General features: G+C 43.2%; 2 protein-coding genes across 4 annotated transcripts in view; one reads left to right on the top strand and one right to left on the bottom strand.

The window, feature by feature from the left end:
• The first annotated feature begins 1,412 nt into the window (after positions 1–1,412).
• Positions 1,413–16,514, top strand: Vhl (von Hippel-Lindau protein). 2 transcript variants are annotated; one of them, XM_084609295.1, is made up of 4 exons: positions 1,413–1,594; positions 2,044–2,202; positions 6,787–6,958; positions 9,316–16,514. In XM_084609295.1, the coding sequence occupies exons 1-4, from the start codon at positions 1,526–1,528 to the stop codon at positions 9,441–9,443; spliced, it is 528 nt and encodes a 175-aa protein (XP_084465421.1). In that variant the 5' UTR covers positions 1,413–1,525; the 3' UTR covers positions 9,444–16,514. The 2 variants fall into 2 exon arrangements, with proteins under 2 accessions (XP_084465421.1, XP_084465422.1); XM_084609296.1 differs by lacking the exon at positions 1,413–1,594 and adding an exon at positions 1,645–1,826.
• Positions 16,515–17,896: 1,382 nt separating this feature from the next.
• Positions 17,897–27,902, bottom strand: part of LOC146184129 (solute carrier family 53 member 1-like) — a gene marked incomplete at its 5' end in the record, with an annotated part of 108,317 nt that continues 98,311 nt past the window's right edge. For both annotated transcript variants that reach the window (XM_084609292.1, XM_084609293.1), the window contains 1 exon segment: positions 17,897–25,983. In XM_084609292.1, the coding sequence (XP_084465418.1) occupies positions 25,911–25,983 (73 nt within the window).

Raw genomic sequence — 27,902 nt, 5'->3', positions numbered from 1 at the left:
GAGTGCCATGGTAGATTTGCAGCACTGGGCAAGTAGTTCATAATTCAAATGCTTTGTACGATGACTTTTTTTTTATAGAGATGGTGCTTATCGTACGTTTGTGCAGCTTGGTTGAAGCGGGGATTTATTTCTCATGTCTGATACTCTTACCTAATGTGCTAATATCTTGTGAGTGTATGCTAATGTGTATGTGTGAGATAATAGATGCACAAATTAAAATACTACTGTTTGAGCAAGTAGCAAAGCGAACGAGGATCCACTAGGGGAGCTGCAGATTGGAGCAAAATATGCTGTTGGGTTAAAGACTGAGCTTGTCTCTCCTCAAATTTTATTTCATGCTTTGTTGCGTTCGTCAATAAAACAACCATTGGTTTACATCATAGTGGCTTGTATTGTCATTTGTATGTAAATGATGTCTAATTTTTTCATATGTTTTTGATGTTTTTCTCTCTTAGAACTTTGTAGATGAGGTGTCCATGTGAGCATCATTGCAGGGAGGGCATAGCAGAGCAAAGAAATGGCTGTGATGATGCTTCTTTGTTTTTGTTGCAACAAACGCTAGGGTACAATTGTTTAGGTTGTTTAGACCATTTAGGCACACAAGAGCTCAATTGGGCCAACACACAAACTCAAGATATTTGGGAAGGAAATTTTTAAATTCTAGGATAGGAAGCCCAGGGGTATTTCCGCATAGAGACCCATTACATCCATGTATTGTCTTTGGGTGGGAGGAATATTGAGTATGTATACCATGCGAACGTACTCGTGGGCTTTTAAAGAATGGGCCTTATTCAGGGAGGTTCGTTTCAGGCTTAGGTTTATGGGGTCAATGTCTCAAAGCAACACAGGTGCTGAGAGGCACTGAAGTGGAGGGCTCCGGAAATAAGGGTACTGTGGCTTCAGGTATTTCCTTGCTTCCGATGGATGCTGTCCCAGTCTTTTAGAAACATCACCCTCCAAAAAGTTGCTTGTTGTGAAATGGGCAGCATATTCCTTTATGCTTCTATGCTTACGCTTTTTTTTTTTATGCCCCAGTTGAATAGCCTCAAGAACTGCAAGCATAATGAATGTGGTGCATATCAAAATTACCCAATTGATGTACTTTTGGCTGATGAAGTGACAGAGTTGATTATTCGTCTTCTTTTTGAAAAAATTCGCTCAGCAGGCGTAAAAATATATATATTCAACTTTTTTTTTCTTTTTTTTTTCAACTGGTTGATTTTAAAGTTCGCGCCAAACATCATTTGCCTACGCGAACGTTTAAAAGAGAAAAAGAATGCGGGTGGGCAGACTAAAACTCCCGAGAAATTTATTTACTTAGAAAACATGGAAAACGCATGCGGTGAAGCTAGTGAATAGTGGCGAAGGTGTTGACATGTGCAGGTGTGCAGCTAGAGTTCAATGAATGGATTGAGGGAGGTAGGAATCGCGTTTTGGAATCGCGTCTCTGACATGCAGCCTGAAAACCTGAAATTACTGATGACAAACTCGGCAGCACGTGGTTCGGTTAGTGGCAGTGAAATTGATGGAGAGACGAGGAAACATTATTTTTCTACACAGTAGACCCGTTCCTATTGAAATTGTTTTTGAAGCTGTAAGTAATGCTTTTCGTAGCGGCACGTTGGCGATAATGGTACAATAATTGCATGGATCTGTAAGTTTTTATTTAGGTAATGCCTCGTACATATACCTTGCCTCGTGTGCGGGCTGGAGACTGAGAAGTATCATAGAGACAGCGCGCAGGAACCAGCTTCGATTTTTGTGGAAAAGGCCGTGACATTGGAATGACAGTCCCCACCGCATAAGGTTATATATCGCAGTTTACAGTGCGTATGCAAAGGTCCATCCACTCGACGCTGTAGTGTGCAAGTTGTGCTGAGAACGCCTATTTCTGCATAGCCGATGGTCAATCAGCTGCCGGGTTATTCTAGCTCTGTGACAAAATTATGAGCGGCAGTTATTCTAGCCAACTTGCCTGCCGCCCAGTTGATGTCAATAGTCATACAGTGCCTGTGAACTAAGAATCCATGGCTTCTCTTGCAGCGTCAAGCAATGGATGGTGAAGTAGGCGTTTGGTGTTCAGGGCCATCAGTGCGTCGCTCGTACGTACGCTTTGTAAACAAGACGTGCCGTGACGCAGACATCATCTGGATAAACTACGAAGGAAGGCTAATCAAGTACATAACCCTGAGACCAAATCATGTATGTACCAAGACTGGTTGTAGTCAAACTGGTAGCAGAGCTAATTGGAAGATTTATGCATTGAAACTGTACAACTTATCATAGCCTTCCGGATTGCTTTAGCTTATGGCCTGGTACTAGGTAACTACCAAGGGAAGTTGTGACATTAGGATCCCATTGGATAAGGATGGCGGGGTGACACTCTCAACTTATTGATGTTTTCATTCGTCATCATGTAGATTTTCGGAAATTCTAATTTTTTGACCATTGTAGCTAAGGGAGTTGCATGTGCACAGAGTTTGTGATAAGTTGCGAAAGCAATGTTTCTCGTGTCTATTTGCAAGCCTTACCTTTCAATTACCATTTGGACTGAAAGCATTATTTTTTTGCTTGCCTCAGGTGGTATTGCTGTTGTGGGGCTTGTGGTAACAAAAACTGCAAACTCAGTAAAAAAAAAAAAAAAACCGTTTGTTTCTACAGCTGAATTGTATCACCATATGATCATCTCGGACTGTTGTGTATCTTCACTGGGATTGTGGACGTACATGAAGGACAATATGTGAAAAATTAATACCTGTTTGTGTGTAAGATTGTGAAGCTTTTCCTGAAGCTAAAGTCCCAAGCATGGCCCTTTGGACCATATGCCTGTGACCTAAGGTCATGAGGCATCAGCTGCTGTGATCACCTTGTTTTTAGTGTCGGGAGACCACTTGTTCAATGTTTTGGTCTGGGGCAGTGTCAAAAGTGTACCACTCTTCACACCTTCTGCACGTGGATTTGCGGTGTTTGTGTAGCACTTTTGTCAATAATGAATCATTCAGGGACTCTTGTATGTGGCCAGTACGTCTCTTGTGGCGTCTGTAGAAGTTATACCTGTCAGAGGGTAAGGGTGACTGTTCTTTGCGCCTTCAAGAGACTTGGACTCTTGAAGTGCGTAACGAGTCACACAACATGGCGCTGAAGCAAACCACTTGTTTTCTGACAAGGCTGTACATCTCTTGACATGGAGCAGTTTATTTTGGAATCTGCCACTGGTTACCTGTGCACTGAGCTGTGCTGAGCATACTGAGTTGCGATTGAATGGCAGCCAGGTTTTCACTGGAAAAATATAGCTTTCACCAAGTCTCAACCAGTGCCTGACAGGCTATGGAGAGCAGAATAAAAAAAATAATGACACACCACCAGCTAGCACGACGGGTAGTTCACACATGATGTTATGGGCACTATTTTTGGGCACAGAGGAAAGCTTCTAGGAACAATGTGTGTTGATGCAGGTGCAATAAGTGGATTAGCAACATGCTGAGGTTTTCACTGTGCTTTCTGGCCTCTGTGATGTTGGTGCAGACCATGTATTGGTGGGCGTGGTTTTGATAATTAGTGCCACTAGTCAGGCAAGTGGTCTCAACCTGTGGCCAAATGGGGCCAAACCAGTGATGTTGGTGCAGACCATGTATTGGTGGGCACGGTTTTGATAATTAGTGCCACTAGTCGGGCAAGTGGTCCCAACTTGTGGCCAAATGGGGCCAAACCAGTGATGTTGGTTCAGACCATGTATTGGTGGGCATGGTTTTGATAATTAGTGCCACTAGTCAGGCAAGTGGTCCCAACCTGTGGCCAAATGGGGCCAAACCAATGATGTTGGTTCAGACCATGTATTGGTGGGCATGGTTTTGATAATTAGTGCCACTAGTCAGGCAAGTGGTCCCAACCTGTGGCCAAATGGGGCCAAACCAGCAATTTAACATAAAAAGAACTGGAACATAAAAAGAACTGGCCACTTCGAAATCTAAAAATTATGTCATGTCAAGAATAGTACTTGAAGCTGTGTTCCATGTAGTGAAAAGTGAAAGCCTTCATAAATTGTGTCCATCTTTGCATGGACCATTTGTTTAATGCCGTACTGGTGCTCGGTAATCTAAGGGAGTGTTGAGTTTCAGTGTCAGAAAAGGGCAACCCATACTAGGCCACCTTTTGAAGTGTTCCCACCTCCTGACGGGGTGGGGCCTTAGAATGTTATCTTATATCCTCCTCGGTGCATTTTTTTTTTTCTTTAAGCATTTAAAGGCTGAAAGCTAGTACTATGTATCTGTCAGCCTTGCTGTGCTCTGTTTACAAGTATGCTAGGTTTTTAGAAAACTGCTCTTGTCAACAGCGGCCTGAGTGATGTTTACCACGGCATTTTCTTCCACTGAGCAAATGTTCTGAAAGAAATATTAGTTGTGTTGATTCTCCAAGGCAAATATGTTTGCAGGAGTCCACATGGGCTGACAAGAGCAGGATTGCGTGGGACAGTGCAGAGTATTACCGGTTTCCATTGGGCGAACAGGGGCAAGAGCAACAAGCAGCCAGAGCAGCGCACGAGAGCACTGGGGACGCGCGTTCTCGTCTCCTCAACGGAACATTCACGCTGCTCGGAGAGCAGCATAGCAAGGGGGAGCGCGTGACGTCAGGCGTCATGTGATCAAACTTTTCCCGCGCTCGCGTTGCCCGTATCCGCCGGCCGAACGCCACCGCTGCCATCTTCCGCCATTTTTCTCGACCGTCCTGCCTGGGCTCTGAGCGAATAATCAGAAGTGACGTCAAAAAAGTCACGTGACTTCCTCCGTTCTCCCTGTACTCCGTTGCTAGCGGCGGAGCACCGGGGACTGCTCTCGGCTGCTCTCGAGACCACAAAAGCGCGCCTCCTCTGCCAATAGAACAGAACGCTACTGCTCCTGTTCGACCACTGGTAGGTGCCGAAACTCGCGAGAGCACTTTGAGTGCAGCTAAAAGTGCTTCTGTTCGCCCAATGGAAACCAGTATATGTATAGGAGGAGGAGGAGGAGAAAAGCAGTACAAGATAAATTATGAGGTAATTGGTTGGTTCAAATTCCCTTGAGCCATTAGTATTGCAGATTCAATTTGGAGGGCTGATTTATGTGCAATGTTGGTCTCATCAAAGAAAAAAAGACTGCTAGGACGGAGTACAGTGCTCAAGGAGCAAAACTAAGGTATTTTTTCATATCTCAGTTACATGGCTGTTTTTTTTTGAGCATGCAGTGTTGTGCACTGCCTGTACCTGTGCAGGACCTGGAGGAACACTAGCATATATGATATGTTTAGAAGACTGTAGTTGGTAATAAAGATTGCTGTGACAGGTAGCGTAGAAGTAACGTGCTTGCCTTCAGTAGTGCCTTATACATTCTCTCAAGCAAGTAATTTTTCATGCGTATGAAATTGGGTGCTTTTTATTTCTAGGCTTGAATCTGCTGCACGCTCTTTTTTGCTGGCATTTTAGTTGGCAATGTTGAGATAAGGTGGAGACATTATCCTGCAACTTGACGAAAGGTAAAGGCGCACAGGAAGACACACACTCTAGTGAAGACGACACTCGCGTGTGTGTCTTTCTGTGCGCTCTTACCTTTCGTCAAGTTGCAATGCACCATCTAGCCCATCTTTAACTTTTGCTAAGCATTATCCTGCTGCGATGAAGGCTGTCTGCCAAGCAGAAAGACATCAAAGGGCTTCCAAATGAAACTCTCTATTGGGCTGTCCTACAAGGAGCGGGATCTGTTAAAGAAAATGTTTGTGTGTACTCTGTGACATCACCGTGTGTGGGGAAATGTGGACCATGAGCGTGTGCCAATATCATGTGTTTGGACCTTTAAGACAGGAGGCAACATACCACTTTGGCCCACGCTTCCCATAGACTGCATCTCCAGCCTGACCCACTCGTGGGAAATCGGCAATCGCTTTTTCCTGTCTTCCACTCCATCTTTCACTTTCCTGTTCTCTTCCTCACAACTTTCCTGTCTTCTCCTCTCTTCTTAGCTTCTTTGTCCTTTTTTTCTGGCAGGGCAGTTAACCTTGTGTTGCTGACTACGCTGTGTTACGCCATATTTAATTATTTTTACAGTATACAGTTGGTGTGGGTAGTTGTTTTGCGGTGGCTTGTCTAACTGTAGTGGAAGATAACTTGTGTCAGCTTTGCTATAAATGCCACTCCATTGCTCCCTTGTCTGTGATGAGCACTTCGGGGGTGTCATGTCACAAGAGGATGCAATCGGCAAAAAATTTCGTGACTGCTGCTGCGGTATCACGCCATTCAGCAGGGCATTTGCTTTGGTGTAGCGGATCAGGAATCCGGTTACCACAGTTTTCTACTTGTTGCGAAGAGAAAAGGGGCCAAGTAAGCGGTCACCAATTTGGAAGGGTCCCGATGGTTGATTTTGCTGTAGAAGTCCTGCAGTTCTCTTTAGTAGCGTTTTGTGGCATTGGCAGTTACAACAATTCTTGATGTAGTGTGTGACGCCGGTGGACAGGTAGGACCGATAATGTTTGTCCGTGCTGTTTGTTTCAGTATCATTGCCAAGGCATAAGAGATCAAATGGTCTGCAAGGCTGCTGCTCGACTAGAGGTTTTCAGTGGACGAGGCTTCTGCGCAGTTGATGTTTTTCACTGCTATCCAGCAGCTTTGGTTCTGATTCATGGAGTGCCAGGCATGGGCCTGAAGCAGTTACATAAGGCACTGCGCAGCAATTGGAATTTGAACATCCTTTGCTCATTGTTGTGCTACTTGCACGGGTTGACCGCCCTGGATGGTGATTGCATTGCTGCTTGTTCCAGAGTATAAACGTGGACACCTTCGTGAACCATCCATGGATTTTTCGTGACTCGGTAACACGGGACCGCCTGGTGGTGGATAAGAGGGAGGTATTTTTGCCCCCTGCTCCAACGAGCTTTGACGATGAAGGTCAGCCTCTGTACTCACGCAAGGTGGTACACATAACATTACCTGGTACGTGCCTCTTGGCCACCATGCTTTATAGGGTGTCTGGGATGAATTCAGCTCTCTTCGACCTTTAAAAAAGTTGAATTTATTGTTTAGTAGAAGTTCGTGATTTTTTGTGTGTGTTTTTTCTTTTTTCGGGGCCATTCTAATTTTTGCGGCAAAATGGTTTATGAATGTTCTCTGCAAAAAAAAATCGTTTCCATCACTTTCACTGATTCTAGTTCAGTGGGCTCTTCCTCATGTTTGCTAGCTGCTAACCAAAAATAATGCTGCTGGCTTTTTTGTTCCTGAGAAAACGGATAATTTAAATGTATAGATTTGATACTGAACCGCTGCCCTGCTTGTGCTAAATATTTTGCTGGGATTAGAGGCTTAGTCGGGTTATCATTGTTATTGCCTACTGCATCTTTTCCACAACAGTACTTTTGTGATGCCAAAAGCACAATGAACAATAAACAAAAATACCTGTTTGTGAATGCATTGGCTATGAAGTAAAAAAAAAAAGACACCTAACTACAAAATTTCACTGCATATGTATGTCATTATATGGTTTCAATATCTATCAGCTAGATATTCGTCTCAATATTCATTATTGCTCTTCTTCACTTGCTCCTTTGATTTTTCGGTCTATTTTTTGATAAGCTACGTTGCCCTTATTGCAAAGTAGAGCTATCGCTGATTCGCCTCAGGCTACCGTTGCGCTGTCTGGCATCCTGGTAAAACACCCTTTGACGTGAAAGTGTCCGCTTGGGCAGTGGTTGTGTCATTTAAAAAAGGAAAAAAAAAAAAGAAAGTTGAGCATATCTGTTTTTGCTTAGTACACGCTTTGCAGCACTCTCCCCCCAAAAATGAAGACAAATTTGTGTTTCGTATCTTCTCATGGAGGCATCTCTTTTTTTTTTCTTTACTGATGTATATAGCCACAGTGGAGAAATTACCTTTAGTGTATCTGTATGTGCTGCCCATGGTGAGAATTATGAATGATAAGAACTTGTAGAAGATAGCTGCAGTAGGTTGCCAGAGTTTAACGCCATGGTGACCAGCATATGTTGATTAGTGCAGAATCAGCACATTCAGAACCCTTTCCTTGGCATCTGGCATTTCAATAACTGTGACACATGTGGCCCAGAGCTGGAAAAAAATATAAATGTGAAATAGCACTGAAGCAGTAAAATTGTAAACAGTGCGTTTCAGGCAAATGGCAAAGAGTGTGTAGGTAAATTTTCTTAAAAACAAAATGCTGGAAAACTTTTTTGCTTCCCGATGAATGCTAGCAATTCTTTTAAACCTGACCTAATCATTTCTTTCTTTTTGTTTGTTCAGCAGTTTGGCAGAAGACATGTTGCACATAAGCCCGTATTCCGAGTTTGAGTTGTTTTCGAAATGTCGCTTTCTCACGTGACCTCGAGTCATCTGATTGGTCGAAACGCTGGAATTGGGTGTTGGGTGAGGAACCGGAGGAGGGGGCAATATCATTTTCCAGCGTTTCCACCAATCAGGTGAACCGAGGTCGGGGAGATAGCGACACTCACGATAACGACGCAAACTCTGAATACAGGCCATAGTCATGGCTTTGATCTCGGCCACAGCAGCTGCATTTCGGCGGAGATGAAACACAGATTGCGCATGTGCTGTACAGTGTTTGTGCATAGGCGGGAACCAGCTGTTAGACTCGGTGACACTTTCAAGAACAGTTTCTTTCTTTGCTGGTGCGAGATGTCATCGAAAACTTCAAGACTAACACTGTTTACAATGGAATGCATTTACACACAGTTACCTTCGCAGTAACCTTGCCATTGTTGGAATGTTCTTTTTCCAAGGCACACTTAGGCTGATCTTGAACAGTGTGTGCCCCTCAAAGCACCTTACACGGCTCAATGCGGAGTCATCATGAACTTGTCACATCATGCCAGACATCACCGTGGCAGGTTTTCCCAGTTTCAAGCAGAATTTCACATTTTTTTATTTGTTCTAACATGCTGTTCACGATGACATTGCAGATGTGGTAATGCACATGGTCCGTATAGCAGCTATTGCCCAGCTTCTGATGCACTTAGACAGTGTACGCAGTGGCTTAGCTTCCTGTGACAGCACGTGCAGCCTTATGCTGCCCTCTTTTGGTGTGTTACAGAACTTTTTTTGAAGCTTCTTGATGCCACCTTGTAATAGCCAGTCACTTCAGGCACAAGAAAGAAAACCTGTCATGCTCAGTAGTCTTTCTGAGTGACTATACGAACTTGCACTTCCTTCTCCTTGCAATAGCAATGTTGTAGTTCATTTGTGTAGTTTTGAATTGAAAACAAAAGTAATTTGTGAGGGCTTCTCTGTCTGTCTGAGTCCTGAGTCGCCTTTCTTTGATGCAGTGTACTCGCTGAAGGAGAGGTGCTTCCAAACGATCCGTCGTTGTCTTGCATCGCCGGACGACATTTTCCAGTTGGAGATCCCTGACACTTTGAAAGACGACTACCTCGACTACCTGAGCCAGGAGTAAACACCTGGCACGTTGTGAGGATGTACCTGTGCTTGTGGAGGAGGAGAGAGTGACTCGCTGTGCCTCAAGTGAAAATTAATTCGACCTTACAAGACTTATTGGACCTTTTGCGTTGGGTTTCAGGGACTGTACTAAACATGACTTGACATTGAGAGAAGAGACGAAAATTTGTGAGTGGGTAGCAGTGAGAGTTTTTTTTTTTTGTTTTCCACAAAGCCTCAAGGCTAGATGATTAAAAGTGCTGTTATTCTGTGGCTCCCGCTTGAAGAGAAAGTGCAATCAAAGATGTGTGAGGCAGCCCCTTTGGGGCTTAGTGCAACATTTTCACATGATGCCTTGCTGCAGTGGTGTGGTTGGCACACTCTATGCGGGTGTGTTGAGTGGTTCTCAGTGTTCATGGTTTGCACATGGAGTAGAATTCTGAAGCACCTTTGCTGAATGACATTCATGTTAACGAAAGGAAGAGCTGGTCATAGCCGTGATACTACTTAGTGCAGTATGACTCTAGTACACCCTGGCTAGTTAGTACTGTGTTGTTCTTAACTTGGAGTGATCCCCTCCTTAGGTAAACCATTGTTCTTTGTAGAAATGGTGAGTATCCACTTGTGGCTATGAAAGGCAAGTGCATAAATGCATTAATACACGAGGTGCCCATTATTTTCCTAGTACTCGAATGGTGACACTAGCAGAGTTGTTTGTTAGTAGCATTCTACCACATTGGGTTCCTTTGCTTGCAATGGTTGCTTGTCCAGCACATTGCCTTATTTTAACGCAACAGTATTAAAGCATCAGAGACACTACTAAACATAAATAGTTGTGTGTATTGTGCAAGAAAGTGGTAAAAAATTTGTAATTGATATTTTTTTTTCCCCGTGCAGTTTCGAAAGTGTGTGACGTCGGGCTAGTTGGTTCTTCATATTAGTACAAAAACTGACGAAGACAAGGAGAGACACATGACGTAAGAAGTGCTCTACCACCAACTTTTTATTAGGGTGTGACAGAGGGATCTTTGCACATGCTCATAGTTGTCTTTATTTTCCCTTTGTCGCACCCCAATAAACAGTTTCTAATAGCACCTGTCTCGTCGTATGTGTTCCTTCTCTTTGTCAGTTTTTGCACTAGCTTCATCTACATTATGCAGTTTTGGTTTTGACTTCAACTGCCGAGCAATGGCTGCGATGTCATTGACGCACTGAGGTCATATTAGGTGTACAAAAACTGCAGTATGGCTGCTGCTTTGTTCATTTTAATTTGCATCAATCTTTTGTTAGCTGGCCCCTCAAAATTAACTCTGTTATGCCTAGTCAGACGAGCGGAAGCCCTAGTTAAGCAAGGTTATGCATTGTTTCGTCTGTGCCAAACTATTTTCTCACTAGGCCTGGCCTCCATGGCTGTGCGGAGCAAGTACTAGAAGCAAGCGTAGCTGCCGTGCTTATATAAATATTGCACTGACGGCGGCCCACAAAGCGGTGGCGCGTCGTATGGTTAGTCAAATGTTAGTGACGTAATCAGGCAAGCGGTGGGGTGGGGCGTGGCATCGGAGTGAAGCGGCGGCTGGCACCGCTGCAGTGAGTCACGTGGTATGACGTCAGGCCACTCCTTCAGTTTAGAGTTCAAACATTATCCTTCATGATGTTCAGAGTTGCGGCTTGGAGAGTAAAAGCATCGCTCTTAACATTAAAATAAAGAAATGAACAAGCAGCAATTATATTGTAGTTTTTTCGGGTCTCATGTGACCTCAGAATGTCGATGACAAATTTAGTCAAATTATTTAGCTGGCATAGGTGAATTTTGCGTCATGGACAGTACTGTCTTGCCCACTGTTCCAAGGGAAAAAAATTTGCGTCAACAGTTTTGATGTCTCTGCTCCTTTTTAAGGCTTTCGTTCAGCAAAGCTGGTGCTGTCACCATTGGTGTATAGAGAATACTCGAAATGGTCAAAGGTTTGACATCACACATAGAATAAAGTGATCAAAACATTACATAAATTGTGATTACAAGGTTGCAAACATCATGAGGACATGAAAGTATATTTAGTATATGAGTTGCGCTAGGAAAATGTTGGTGAGATGGGAATCAAACCCTCTGGGGCCCTTGGATCCCGAGTCGGAATAACTACTCCTAAGCCATGCAGTAACGCTGTCGAATCGAACCCTCAAAGGCAGAGCTTAAGCACCCTCCAAATTTTTATTCGGTTTGCTGCACAGTGATTTTTAAGTTTTTTGGGCTTTTGCGAATTTGCCACACTAAAGAACAGGAAAAAAGCAGTCCTGATAATGCCTTGCTTTTTTATTTTTCGTTTCTTGAATTTTAAAAACGCCTTCTTGCCTTTTCACTTTGGTTTTATGTGCTGTTACAGCTGCCGTGTGTTCTTTTATAGTATCTTAATTGTGAGTTGTGCTGCAAGATGGAAGCACAAGTAATCATACACCTCACTGGAAATGCATGAACAATCAACCTATGTACTTAATAGGTACCGTCAGGGGTGCTGCGTTTGCAGATGAATGAAATCAAGCAACAAAAGAACTAAAAAACGTCCCATCACACGCACGCTCAAATCCCGAAAGAATGGAAAAACCCAACACTGATCAAACAAAAGGCTGCAAAAAAAGTTACAAAAAAGAAAAAGAATGGGAAGAGGATGGCAAAAGCTCATGGTGACAAAACTGCAAACTTTAACAATGAAAAAAGAAAAAGGAAAAGGAAGGCAAGGGCTCACAATGACAACCATGCAAACTTTTTTTTCATAAGTTCATAAGCTTTCGACCTCCTTTTCCATGCTTTGTAGCTTTTTTTAAAGTTTTTTCTGCCTTCATTTGCCAGTTTAAATTTTTCCATTCTTTCAGGCTTTGCGCATGCATGTTGTGTAGTGATAGGACATTTTTAGTTTTTCCGTCGTTCGATTTTTATTCAGTTCTGAGTGTAGCGCCCGTCCTGTCCTTTCCTTCCTTTTTCCAGTCTTTTCGCTACACTTCCGTTGAGCACAAACTGGCGGGCCACCACTAGGTGGCGCACTGACGCAGTTTTGCCTTCTTTGGCCGGCGGAGCTGCGTCCTGGGCACGTCTGTCCCTGATAGTTTGTTGCGACAAGTGGGAGCAGGATTTTGTTGAATGAAGATGACATATCAGTTTGCGTCATGATGGCCATGCCAGATCTACAGATGATGCTGGACCCCATTCTGAGGTCAATTCTTGGTGGGGAAAATTTTGTAATTGTTCTAGCTTTAGTTTATTTCCACATGCTGTGGGATTTGCTTAGGCCATTGCTGAAGTGGATACTTGTGCAGCTAAACTTGAGCAATACTGAGCAGACCAAGGCGGCAAAGCGTAGCTGAAAAACTGCAGAAGATAAGAGATGGGAGAAAAGTGTCATACAACATATTCACGGCAGAAACTGCTCATAGCAAATTCTAGGTTTTGTACATGTTCCAAATTCTCTATTAAGTGATTCCCATGTAAGCTTATATGCATTTAACCTATTTGTAAGGGCTTCATTACAAAGCCCTGGTCTTGAAAGAAGACATTTTCTTTTGGCCTTATCTCAGAGACTGCATTTGTTCGAACAGCAGTTATCTCCAAGTGTAACTGTCACACTACCAAAAGTGCCCCAGACATTTGTGATTTTTTGCGAGCAGAGTGTTTACATGTGTGGTGCACCATTTGTGAACAAGTAGTGAACTGTTGCCAGCAGGGCTTGTCTGCTCAGGTGGACAGTCATAATACTGCAGACAGCTGTCTACTTTTTCCTTTCTCAGAAGTATTGTTGTTTCATTAGGGTGACAGTCATTCCTTTTCTTACCTACACATGGTCATCATCTTGCTGCACTTGGGGTAGTGCAAGGTAGACTCCATAGTATGTACGCTTTTGCACGATGAAGACTGAAATGCAGCAAGCATGTGCAGCATTGTAAATATTGATGACAACTGCTACTTGTTCTGGACAGGTGCAAAACAGGTATTCGAACTGAACTGACGTTTGGTTAGGTTCTCGAGTGCAGCATTGTCTGCACTTTATGTAAATACTAGTAGGTTTTCTTTTTTTTTTTTTTTACAAGAAAGTGCTTGTGATAGCTGGTTTGTCCAGTTCGATGCTCTGCATTTTATTGCAAAGAGAGTTATGGGTCCTCATGTGGTACTTTGCTATTTCTGTTTGTTGTGCAGTCACAGGCAAATGAACACATTTGAATTGACAAATAGTGCAGCCAGTTGGTGCCATGTATGTAAACCGTCGAAATGTGTTTTTATTTCATGAACCGCTCGCCACTCAGAGCAGTGTTGCCACATACCCATTGTCCAGCCTTCCTTCCACTTTCAGAGCATGGTGCTCTTCGAGTGAACCTTTGGAAGAGCCAGAGGTCACTCAGATGACTGTGAGTGGGATGGCATGCTTCGCCAACAAATGTGATAAAGAGGTACGTGTTGGAGTTGCACGGCCCTGGAGCTGACAAAAATGAGGGCGATGTCATGCACCATAAGCGGCGCATCTGGCAAGTGACAAATTAAGATGCACAGCTGGATCTTCATGATAAAAAATCTTGCTGCATAGGCAGACCTTGAAACTAGAAATGGTGGTTAGGTATACCATCTGAACTTTGTTAGCTTTAGCTGCTGTGGTGACCGTATCATACTGTGATGGTTTGTCTTTTCAGTCAACAAGGTGAATTCTGATTTTTGTGGTGACCGCAACTGCAGTGCATAAGATTGCAGTTCCAGTTTATAGAGCCGAGTTTATTGGCTATACTTCTCGCATTGAGTGATCTAACTCTGGGAATTCTTTTGTCACTGGTTACCATGAACTATTGAGCTTTTGCGTGGAGGTGCTGTTGGTCCTACCTTTTGGCTCTGGACCTCATCTCAAGCCATTCATCGAATTCTGGGGGCCTTGTCATTTGCTGCGAAGTGCCGCTATTTTCGCCTGTGTCTTGTATTGTGTGCTGTTGCTGCTGTGAATTAAGTTGAACCACAGTCTTCAATGAAAGACTGTGGTTCAGCATATACTTGTTTCAAAGAACTTTCAAAAATTTCCAGAAATAGAGTTTGAAATGGAGAAAAAAACATTTTCAGGAGCAAACCCTTAGCTGCAACGGATGTGATTTTCTGTGGAAGCTCTCTTAATTATGCAGCTAATTAACTAAGACTCACTAATGAATTTTCCAGTTTTCACATAGAATGATTAGCGCAGTTGGGTGACTTTGAAGCCATGGACAAGGCTAAAGCCGTTGTGGCATATCACCAGCAGGCGTGCCATTTCCAGCGAGCTTCGTGCATGCCGAATTCGCTGTTTCGATCTCGTGGAAAAAGAAAAGAAGAAAAAGTCAGATTTTCCCACGCTGCAGGGCTTACAAAGATGAATTTTTTTCTATTTCAAAAGCTGTCAAGGCATTGTCTTATCCCCAATTTTGAACTCCTTATTGATAACTGACCTGCTGTCTCCAAAAATTTATAATGAATGACTTTTAGTTAATTTGCTACTAGAAATTTTCACAGTAAATTGCATCCACTGCGGCTGAGAATATTTTGTTGGGATTATTTTTTTTTCTATTTGAAGTTCCGTATCTTAAGGAAACTTTCGAAATGCTCACTAAAACACTGAAACCTTGAATACGTAGTCTACTTCTGTTGTCAAGTAACTGTTCACCTTGATTTGAAGCGAGTTTTCATTCACATCCATTTTCTAAACCACTACCTCACTGCTTCTTCTTCTTCTTCTTTTTTTTTTTTTTTTTTTTTAGGAGGTTCTTTAAATTTCATTCGTAATCATTTGTTAGCTGTTGACTGCCATTTTTTGCTGTAAATTTTAAATACCAGTGTTTCTTGTTTTAAATTTGTCACTGAATTGTTCCTTTTGTTATTTCGGTATAGTTCCCAAATTTGGAATGATCTTTGAAATTGGGCCTAGATGTAGTTCCATGGCTCTGGAGGTTAGCAACAAGGCACTGTGTGCATTATTTAGGCTACAGCACTTCAGAGACTGAAGAGAATGAATATTTATTGCTGGTTTGATCAGTCGGAAGAATATCCATTCTCATTTGTTCCAGAGTCAGCTGAAAGGTGTACCAAGGTGGCTATTCAGACTTCGACATTCCCATTAGCCTGGTATTGGATGCATGGAGTTTACTGTTTATCGTGCTAGTTAGACCGGCAAGTTGGCAATATGTTGCTAGGCAACAGTAAAAGACTTGGATGTAAGGGGGAGAGACACAGGACTAGTGCTTACATCCCTTACGTTCCAAGTGTTTTGAATGCCTCCCTAACAATTAATGCCTGTGTTGAGGGTCCAATTGATGAAACACTAGAGGTGAGCCTGCCAGAAAGTTAGTGTATGAAAGCAAAAGCATAGTTTGCTTTGGATAAGTGAATACCCAATCTGTGCAATGAAAGAAGAATGTGGACAGGTAGCCCTCCTCATTTCCGTCTTCCAAAGCAGTTATATCTCCTAGAGGTGCAAGGCTATCATGCACTACCGCCCAGCTGCCGTAAGGTACCAGTGTTTAGTGCCAGTACCCGTTTCGGTGGTCACAAGGTGCTGTCTGGTGGCAGGCCACGCTCAAATTTTTACGAGTGGGCCGAGTGAGTACCATTGCTTAGGTTTTGTTTTGAAGTTGTCCATGTGTATGTTGATGAGAGTTTTGGTTCTATTATTTAATTCATGCTTAAGTGCCCTGCAAAATTCTCATATTCCTTTGGCAGCTGCTCCAACCTAGAGCGTTTCTCTTTTTGCAACGGGGGTCCAAAAACGCTGGCACAAAGCGATGCCTTCTTTATAGCTGCCAGTTGGCACAACCATTGCATAAGACTAGTCAATACTGTGCTGGTCAAATAAGCCAAGATTTATTAGGAAAAATGGCTTCAGTGGCTGCATTTTTTAAGCGAGTCTCGTGACGTTGTATGGAACGTCCACTGCAAGCTGTGCCAAGGTTGAGCAAGAATGGCACCAACTGTGTAGTACAAGAATGCTGCCAGTGAAATGTAAATAAAGAGTGTTATCACCTGAATAACTGAACAGTACAAGAATGCTGCCAATGAAATGTAAATAGTTGTTTTTAATAAAACTATTGCCTACAAAAATGACCCAAATTAGTCTCAACTGACATGTGAACTGTCGAAGTACTATTAGTGTGCAACAAATCTTGCTACAAATATGCAACAAAAATGCTTGTTAGAAGTGAGCAACAAGCAATTTCCTGTGTATAAGCTTTGTCTTAATGTCCCCCCCCCCCCTCCCCTTCTTTCCCAGAGCTCAGTCAGGGAGGCACAGTTAACTTTTTTGGTTGGGTGTACAATGTGAAGATTTTAGTGCAAGAGCAGTCATATGTCAGCCAAATGGTGACCTCACAGTCTACGTCCTGGCATGGGTAATTCAAACAGTGCCCTCACACGATATAATTGGTCCAACCAGGTAAAATCCCAGATAATTAGAGCTCGAAAGCACTACTTCACATGGCCAAACCCAACCAAGGATGTTATGGCTTGCATATGCCGAGCTCAGATGAGAAAAACAATTACAATGGAGCAGACTCTCGAATTCCTCCTAAAAAGCGAGTACTGCAACACACTTTCACACTATGCATTGCACAACTCAACTTCCATCAGGGACAAAAGGTTTTGCATGCCCTGCTCGGATTAAGTATGTTAAAACCATACCCTACCGTTTTTTTGCGACATCACTGATGTGCCATCATACAGCTTAATCCAACAGGGATGCTATGCATTCTCTTCTATCCTTGTGCCACAAACTGGCGTGGTAACCGTGACAGTTTTACAGTCTGTCTTTAGCACCAAGAGTTTTGCACTGCAGAATTTTTTATGAAGTTTTGACTGACAAGGTATGTGAAGTGCCTCGAGAATATGTTTTATGCACCCAAGCAATGCGACGGGCTGCGAGGCATGCTGCAGTGGAGAGCCCTGGGTTTGGCTTCCTCCACTTGGGGTGTTCTCAACGCAAAAGTAGAATGCACATGAGGAGAGCATGTTGTCGGGCTAGTTCATCTATTAAGGCAAGAATTCAGCGCAAAATTAAAGAACAATGGACGAAGAAACACAGCCTCGTCTATTGTTCTTTAATTTCGCGCGAAATCCTCGACTAAGTAGAATGCAGTTTTTGCATTTTCCCCACCGCAGTGGTTAGGGCGCTGAACTACTGTGCCCAAGGATAGATCAAATTCCGGCCATGGCAGCCACTTTTTGATGGAGGCAGAAGGCAAGGCGCCTGAGTCCTGTGCGTTGTTAGTGCACGTTAAAGAACCTCAGGTGGTAGAAATTTCCGGAGTCCTCCACTACGGCGTCCCTCATAGTCAGTCGCTGTGGGACGTTAAACTCCATAAACCAACCAACCAACCAACCAATTACTTGCATTTTGCCTCCGTGGAATGCTGCACCTGGGACCAAACCTGGGACATCTAGCTCCAGAGCCATAGCAGCATCGACAGTAAGAAGCGGAAGACATGCGCCAGTACTGTTCTACGAAAATAAGTCTTTATTCAGCCCTTATAAAAATGCAGGCTTCAAGGATCAGAGATGTGTGGACTCTTATGGGCATGTATTTACACAGTATACACATGGTAATACCCTCGCATTCATCCATTCTACAAATCTCGGCAACTTGGCAAAAGCAGAAAGTTAGGCACTCTACTCGGATGTCTCCAAGCGTGAACACGGCAGTGTTTGGTGTCTTTCCATTAAGGCTTTCAGTACAAAAATACACTGCTCCCAGCTATTAAGTTCTTTCACATATCAAATGGCTCCACTCCTTTCTACTTCTCAGTAAGCTGATGGTGTACAGCTTGGTAAAATATGCAGGGAAAAGCAAAAGCGACCAACCGCCTGTGTTCATGCTGAAAGACAAATCAGACATTGGGATACTCATTCCAGTATAAACACTAAAAGCAAACAAACATTCAGTTATAAAAAAGTTTTATCTAGCACATGTACACTTCCAAAATATTTTGCTAAAATACAATATTCTCTGTAGCAATGAATATCTGTGCACTTCTATTATTTCTATTCTAGGCCATGGTGTTGGGCGCACATCATCACTGGTTACAAAGTGTCAAAAAGCGCCAACCTTGCTTGTTCCACAAGCTAACTGCATGTCTGTAGTGGTACTACAATAAAGAGTTCAAATACCCAGACATGAAAGTAGGCACAGTTGCGACACGCTTATCTTCTGTGTGCATCATCACTATGTGCGAGCTTTCGCTCTTCGTTGACGTAGCGTTGTCACCGGGGAGAACCAACCTAAAGTTTTAACGCTTTTATTACCGCACATATAATTTGCAGCTGTAAAGATATTTTGTGTAACCGCATTCATATAAGGACCTCGGTTTGTTCCTCGTGCTGCGCAGCGACCAACATTTTTGACGCCCCACCACAATAAGGTCGAAAAAATAAAATGCTAACACCGTGGAAATAAGGCTAATCTAATCACAACGTGCATGATATCGGTGCCTGAAGTTCAAGATCTTTGACAAAATGAAAATACGTGAAAAGTGCATTCAGTGTAAATGTCGATGGCTGTGCAACTCAACCATAAACTTTTCTCGATTTTTAAAGGCCTTTATTAAGCCCCTACCTGCAAGCTTGCAGCATGAAAACCTTCTCAATGTCTGTGGTCACAGTAAATGCCAGTCCCATAACAGCTTCGGAAAAACTGAATCTCCCATTTCAGCATTGTGCGAAAAGGAGATGCACTCTCTGCACCAAAATGGAGTCGTCTGCTTGGCAGTGCCGATGGCAGCAGTCTGCAACGTCAGAAAGTTTCCTCTGCTGCATGCAGGCTGGAGCCAGTCTTGGAGAACTCCGCAGTAAAATCTATGGCATTTGTCAGACGCATCGTGCATGTCACTACTATGCTATCCTTCCTTTCCTTTTTCCAAGCAAGAACTTTGAGGTAGGTTGAGAGAGTACCATCACAATGTGAATTTCTCTCGTTAAAGAAAAAGTAAATAAAGATGACACACGAGCTCCGCCTTATGGGTGTGATGCTATATCAGACTGCGGCCCTCTCGGGTGCTTCTGCACTGAGAAATCGATGCAGAGGCACAATTTGTGCTCGGAAAGCGGCTTTTAAAAGAACATGGAGGCGCCCTCTGTCTTGCCAACGATGTAATAGGTCTCGATTAGTTCTGTTCGCTGCCACATGCCGGCACTGCAGGATTTTTCTGACATGCTTTTCTTAACTCTAGGGTATGGCAATGGCTTTTCGGCCGAATAAGCCCTGCATGCTACCGCGTAAAACGGCCCAAAATCTATAAGCACATATATAATTTGAACACATTGAAATGAACAGGCTGAAGCAAGCTTGGTGGAAAAAGAAAAAAGAAGCAAAGCTACGCAGGGGCAAAAACATGGCACTGTTTCTTCTGCATTATGGCACAGGACATTTCTGTCAAGCACAAATAGAACCAGGCTTGCCAACAAATTTTTTGGAGGTACTAACTTAAAACACGCACACACACATAAAAATTTAATTTGTATTAAGTTGGGTACCTTGATTTGAAAATGTAAGCCAAACAGAACTTGCAGACGAGCATTTCAGAAGTGGGAGGACAGAGGATAAGGACCTTTGCCTAACTAGAGAATTGGTGTTGGCACTTCCTGAAAGGCTCCAGAAGATCAAAAGCAAGTTAGTGGTGTTCATCGTGGTACACTCTAGCTGCTCTGATGAGCGTAGCATATCTGGCTGGTCAGTGCCACATATGCCACCTCTGGTGAAGTAACACTGCTTCACATCAGCACATTTTGCGAGCTTCAAGTGTTCGACACAATGCTGAATCCCGCGTTGCTTTGTCTGTCCCTTGATGTACATGCGGGTATTCACTGCTAAAAAGTGCACAATGGAATTTGTCCTCCACTAATGTTCTTAGTTCATGCTTAGAAGCAGCTTGGCCATGCTTTTCTCATTCCTTTTTTTTTTTTTAATAAAAAACGGGGCTCGGTGCAGGCGTTGTTTACTCTGCCCAAGACTTTTTTTGCACTTGGCACTGCTATAACGAAGTGTTGGGATATCTTGCATAATTTCTAAAAACCACTAAGTAAGAGAACCACTGACTGCACGCCACTGACTGCTTGTTTATCTTAGCACTTCATTTGGAAATTTTTGTCAAACTTTCAGACAGGACTCGCTGTTAAGCACAAAATATGTGACCATGCTTCAATTCGCTACTGTACACCTGGCACCTGTATGTTTTTATGAGCAACTTTTGAAGCAAATGTAAAATTAAAATGTCTCTCTACTGTAATTGCAAATTACCATCATGAACAAAAACATTTTGCAACGGAAATATAAAACTTGAATGGCATGCAAAACCATGCACTCATCAGCAGATGGAATGCTCGTGGCCGATGTTTGCGGAATTTCGCCAGCTTCTAGCTGGGGCGTACAACCATACTGACTTGCACCTCTTTTTTTTCTTGACTGTCCGAAATTCAAATAGTGAATTCAAACAGCCTTCAGCTAGAAACATGCTTCTAAACTCCATTGTTTGAAAAAAAAAAAAAAAACAGCGAGAAATAGGGTGCTTTTGCACCAGTGTGGTTTTCCATACCACACGTGGACAGCAGGCGGGCCTTACCACAGCCCAGTATGACAAGAGTGGCAAGGGAAAAACACTGCAAAGGCACTGAGGTTTCTGGTATGCTTTGTAGGCTGGAGGTCCCTTGTGAGCCAAGCCTCGCTCTTTCTGAAGCACTGTCTTTGACACCTCAAACAAAGTTCTCAGTGCCGACCCCTGCAAAGAATACATACTAGGAAGGAAAAAAAGATTGCTTCCAGTGAAGCTTGTTCCAACACGTTGCCTTACTTCCATCTGCATGAGCAGGCTTGGGCTATCTATTCAAGCTATCATTAGGCTATGTAGCGAAGAGGAGGAATAGTGCAGAGAGTCGTGCGCTGAGGAAACAATGTGGACAGTCGAATTGGTGCGAGTCTCTTTGGTAGCTTCTTTCTGTATGGCTGCAACCTCCGCTTAGCCAAACCTCGAGAGCCAGAGAAAGAACTGATGTTATTAGTTTACTCTGCCATTGCTAAGATGGGCACCAACTGTATCAGTGCCACAGCTCTGCCAGAAGCATTCTCATGCATGTTGTGTACTTTATAGACTTTGATGACTAGCGAATGCTACTGAATGCCATATGGCTAGAGATTGCTGAGCTGTTTGTGGCCTAACTAACTCGATCATCTATCCGACCAGCCTTATTCTCGCTGCTGGCAAAAGAATGGCGCTTGCAGCTCCAGTGTAACCACCCTATTGTGTGTATCACATTGCATGAATGTCCTTTGTCAGCGTTTACGCTACACTTAACGGTGCAGTGCAAGTGATATTCAGTTGTGACATCGAGTTCACTTACAATCACACATTTGCAGCGCTAGCAAATGATGAAAATGGCCGCTCTCCAAATTACCCTGGGTGCAACTACATTATGATCGCCACGCAGAACGCATATTCCGTCAAAACTAGTAAATGCACTCGAGTTTGAAGAACTTCAGCGCAGAACTTTAGGTAACTGTGTGAAATGGCTACGGTAGCAGTGCTTTGTAACAATTTGAAAATTTGGTGTCTCATGTGCAAACACACTGCACCAGCAATTTGTTTTAAAAGGGAACTGCAAAACATAGCTGAGCACACAAACAACTGTGAAAAGAACAAAGAGCATACACACATGCAAAAACATTGCTGTGATTTCATACATCACCGGTACAGTTAAAATGCACTACACAAAGGAAAACTTCTCATATTACAAACAATTTGGTAAACGGCGAGATCAGTAAGTACTAAAGCTATGTAAACCCATTAGTATGAGCGATACAATATCGTAATAAATTTAAAACATTCTACTTAGAAATATCAGACTTTGAAAGCTAATGCAAACATATATATATATATATATATATATATATCCCAACTGGTGTCACGAGTAATATGCTCCTGGAGACCTTGAGAACCTAGTTCTCAAGACAATACTGACTGCAACCCTCTCAAAAGTTGCTGCAGGTAATCGGCCTGCTTAAATAACAATGCAACATAAATATGGCAAAAAATGCCAAGGGACACAACAAAAAGCATAAAATATAAGGCTTCACAGATGCAACGAGTGGTATGGTGCGGGCCACAGAAGCTGTTAATGTGAGTACCAGCATCCGACGGTGCACCAAAAGAAAAAAAAAAAAATTATAAGTCACAGTCTGCAATTAAAACATCGTAAACAGATGACTAAAGCCGTTTCGTGAACTGGGGGGAAAAAATGCTAAAAAATGCACTTGAGGCAGAATCTGCTGAAATGCATGGCGAATAACTATAACAACTCAACAGCCATGGAATGACAACAGAAGTACAATAAACACAATTATTATGGTACCGCTCCCTAAGATGAGGCAAGCTATACACATACACACACATACTGCGTGCGTGCAGCAGAAACAGTGATTAATTAAACAAAGACAGTGACAAAATAGAAGTTACCTAACAGAAATGCCCCAAAGAAAAGTAGATTGCCACCTACTGCAGTCATACAGTGATTCACACCTACAGCACTCCTGGAACCTTAAATCCTGCCAGAGGCAGAATCACAGTGAAAGTCTGCTAAAGCACCTGTTGTACACCATTCCCCCACCTGGAAAGCTAGCAACACTGTCATGTCATTTTTATGCACCTCCAAATAGCACGCTACGCTCTCTACACAAGTAACTGGGAACAACGACCTGCACCTTCGCTTGTGTCTGCTACCCAGGCAACTCCTAACTTCAGAGCAGCGACTATGCGGAAAATATCACTCGATACAATCAAGCGATTAAGCGAATGCAATCGGAGCATATAACGGCAATTTCCTATCATACGCTATAACCTTTGCCACAATTCTCGCAATGTCAGCTTTAGCGCAGGTTCCTGCTTGCGTAGCCACCGGTCACTTCCATTTCCAAAACTACGGTACACCTAGGTACCTTAGTATGTCTTTTTTCCACCTAGTTAGTCTGTACAAGATTTGCCTGGCAGGCGGTTAACTGGGACACATGGTCAAGCAAGTCCAATGTGGCAGCTTGCTTCAGATCATATCTCACAGCCACGCATTTGTTGGTCCAACTGGTCAGACCAGTACGTGAACATTACATTACGAACACTCATTCTAAACTACATATTGCAAAGCTTGTACATGTCACTCTCATATAAGCACAACCAGAATATGTTCTCACACAAAGAGCAAGTAAAGCTAATGGAACCAGTGCAAACAGCACGAAAAAATGACTTGCTTGTCGGCCAGATGCCCACTGCCTGCTAAAAATCAACTTTTCTATGTAATAACAGCACGGCCTAGTTGCAGTATGTTTTGCTGTGGTCTTCATATTAGACGCACGTGAGTCGCACCAGCCTTAAAGCGTAGTTGTAATCCAAGCACCCATTCTCCTTTTGTACCGTGTTGAGCAAATCCATGCTTGTTTCCCTGAATATGAAACTTGACATTTATTGCGTAAACTTATTTCTCACTACAAGCTGTAAACAACGCTTGGCGAATAAAGTCTGATGAGATGCTACCAAAAAGTTTAGGGAATGGCGTATGTGATGCTCAGTCTGCCTTGTGCACCAGTGTGACGATAGCCGTGCAGCTAAGACGCATTGCATTGTTTAGAGTGGCTTTGCAAGAATATGTTTCAATTATTCGGTGTATTCCTTTTGAACCAACGTAAGGGACTTTAGGGAGCCAAGGATTTACATCAAATTTTCTTTCAAACTGAACGAAACTGCTACACAAAACCCGCTATTTTAAACGAAGCTTTTGGACGCAATGCCATGAGCCAGCCAAGGCATTTTTGTGGTGCAGTAGCTTCAGAACTGGCTGAATGTCAGTCGACAATGATGACAACACCATAGACAAGAGCAGAACTATTTAGGGTGATATTGCAAAACAGTCGTGGCACAAATGGTGCCAAATGCAAGGGGAAAAACAACAACTGGCTTCTCTGCCCTTGCCCCCCTGTTATTTTTTCTTGCTCCTGGAAATAAGGGACTTCCATGGATGATATAAACACTGGAAAAATGCTGGGATAGGTGCATATATGCTGAAGGTGGTTGCTTCGAGACAGTGCAAAATAAGAGTTATGCTGAGCACCTTATTGTTTACGATCGAATTGCTTGAACCTTTGGGTAGCACCTCGGTATAATTTGAAAAGCAGGCATGGTTGCACAACCCGGTACCTATTCTCCTCTCAAAAGATGGGCTATGGCTCCTAATGTCGGATTCGAAGGATTGCTCACGATTGGGCTAGTTGGTCAATGTTGCCTGTAGGCGCCAGGTTGAATGTATTCGGGTAAAGACGCAAGAAAATGTGCACCCTTGTATGTTGCATCTTTCTGCACAATTCTCCTACGCCTTCGCAAGACACACAGATTCCAGGTGTGGGTTTCCAGCTTCAAACTCTAGCAGGCTTGCACTGTAACCGCATGCGATTGAGCTGGCCTCATGAAGGTGTCCAGTGAGCTTCCGCGAGTATGCAAGTATGGGTGCGGGCCACATAAGTAGCTGAGAATATGGGGTGCCATAGTGCATTACTGCTGGCACAGTGATGAGAGTCTCCTGTTGAAGCAGAGGCACTGTTCTCTCTAGCTTGCACTGCTGAGAAAGCTCAACAAACCACAGAGTCAACAATGAGAGTCTTACAAGATGCACTAAAACAAAGCCAAATGCTCCATTACAAAAACTTTTCACTAAATGACAGTCAGTATAAACGACAATAAGACAATTATAAAATAGGCAAACACAACAACAGCATTCAAGCCACATTTTCGGTTTGCCTTTGAAGAAGGCTGCACACAAACAGCCATTTCAGTTCAATTTCTAATTGAGGTCGCTTGGGAAAATAAAAAACTAGGGTGAACTAAATTATGCAGGACAGAACAGTGAAAATGCATTTGAGCACAGAGTGGTTCTCAGCACTTTCTCGTGACAGGCAGAAGACGTGCACTGCAAGCACAGAGAAAGGAGACGAGAGCAGTGGCGAATAAATGTAGGGCACACACCTCCAATGGGCATTCAGCTGTGAACACCGCCAAAGCCATCATTTCACTTGCCAAACCTCGTGGCCCTCGCATATCCTTCTTTTCAGACTAGGCGCACCAGAAATGCGCATACTATTGTAGGCCTGCACTTGAACGTGCAGTAACAATAGCTTACTGTCACAATCTAAAGCAGCAGTTTCACTTAGACGGCTACATGACCAGTACTGTGTCATGTAGTCTCCTATTCACACGCCTATTCAAAAACCAACAAAACATGACTTTTGAATAGGCCTGTGTAGCTCCTGAAACAAAAGCGTGCGAGAGAGAGAATGCCCTGTGCAACCTCACAAGAACATTCACAGCAGACGCCCATCAAATGTACGGCCATGCAGGTGCAATGAGGCCTATGCATGGCTCTGCATGCAGCAGGAGGCCAGCGATTGGGGTTGTTGAAATAGGAGCCTCCTGGTGGTGAAGCCTAAACGTCAGCCATGTCATCACCTTCTGCAGTCTCGAGAAGTATCTTAGTCTCCAGCGATGATTTCTTCTGCCTGCAATGGTGCGAATGTGCACGAGTCAGTGAATCATATTCCATCCTCACCAACCTACAATGTAGAGCTCAGCTTGCTAAAGGCCCAATTTTCATCAAATCTCATTCACAGTGATTTTATTATGAGAAGAGAAAATGAATGTACTACAGTTAAACCTCTATGTAGTGAATAACTCAATACTGAGAACTTCTTTCAATTCCCCTATGCCACCCCTAGTGAAGCATGTGCATTATAAGCCGACTATCTCTTCCTGGGTCACTGTAAATTTAGTAGAACTGTGCCAGTTTCATGATGACAAAACACAACCTAACTTGAGAGGAACCGCTATGATCGCAATGAGCAATCACAGTTGATATAACGCGCCGTGTTTCAGCGCTGATGACTCATTTTGCTTTTGAAACGTGGCAGTACAATACTTCATGCTTGAAAACAGCAAAAAGAAAAAAAATGACACGGGGTGAGCAGTGCGTGCCCATAGCTGTCACATGGTTGCTCGCGGGATTGTGGTGCTGATAGCTCTCGTGCGTTGGTAGCGAGAACAGCAGCAAGCGAGGCAAAGAGTCAAAGATGGAGGGCAGACAGAGAAAGGGAACATGCATGAAAACACAGGCACAACCTTGCACGTTCTTCCCTAGACTGGCCATTGTGCATCTGAGACTAGCCAAGCACATCAGAAAACATTTGGTCGCTGCCAGCGTGCGCGCCCCCCCCCCCCCCCCCCCCCCCACACACACACACACAACACACGCAGCTTTCAGTGCCATTATTAAAATGAAAAAGGCCATTAGAGAACTTGCAACTCGAAAAAGGACAATATGCAGCCACTTCCTTTATCAAGTCACAGCAAAAGCAGAATTACCGAAAACAGAAAGGTTGATGTAAATGTGAGAAATGATTTGAGCACAGTATACAGGACAGCACGTTTAGAGAAAAACAGATCATTTTTCATCAGTTGTAGCATAAGAGAATAATATACAAGAATTAGTAAATAGTGGGCTTGCTCCACAGTACAGCAAGACAAAAGACGTTACTATTTAAAAAAAAAAAAAAAAGAGACACGGACAATCCAAAAGTTTCTCTGTAATATCCTCGGCATGCCACACAACAATGCCAGAAAAGAAAAAAATTAATGAGACTTCTTATATCAAAGCAACCCTGTATGCAATGTATAAAGCATATGGCACAGTGGAAAGCCCCAAGTTAGTCCTGCCCACCTGAAGTTCCTTAAAGAGGCATTAAGGACAAACTAAAGTTGGCCTGTTGTGATCACGAAGAGGTTATTCTCACTGAAAGTGTAGCATTTATATATATATATATACATATATATATATATATATATATATATATATATATATATATATATATATATATATATATATATATATATAAAAAAAAACAATAACAATGGTTGCTGCCATCACAGGCCAGTTATACGCAATGCAGGCGTCCGCACCAATTTTTTAGAGCCAACCAAGAGGCTGTGCTACACCGCCATTTTAGCTGAAAATGATGCCAGCTCCCCCTTTTCAGTAAGGTCATCACGACATTGAACCGAATGGTGGAAATATCTTTAAACACAATTTTCACGATGACAAATGCTCATTTACTACGGGACAAATGTCAGTAGGATTGGGTAGGGTTGTTCTCAGTTTCCCTCTAACTCCATGTTTATTCAGCGGTGCAAAATGCATCATTCTGAGCAATCCAGGTGGCCTCTGGACAAGTAACATCATTCAGCAAGTTGCTAAAGAACTGAGCATGATTTCCGCGATAGGTCCTTTTGTCAGCGGGAGGAGGGAGTATTTTTGAACTTGGCACAAAACCTGTCAACGTGAAGCAATTGCATCATCAAGATGCAGGCCGCCCAAGGTGGCATCCTCGTCTCGCATTGAGCCTTCTTTGCAGCAACGGTGTTCTTG

Source organism: Amblyomma maculatum, chromosome 7 (genome assembly GCF_055883805.1).
Source record: "Amblyomma maculatum isolate TAMU_Amacu chromosome 7, ASM5588380v1, whole genome shotgun sequence".
Classification (NCBI taxonomy): Eukaryota; Metazoa; Arthropoda; class Arachnida; order Ixodida; family Ixodidae; genus Amblyomma; species Amblyomma maculatum.
Note: the sequence above shows the minus strand (reverse complement) of the source record. Positions and strands in the feature narration are given on the sequence as shown.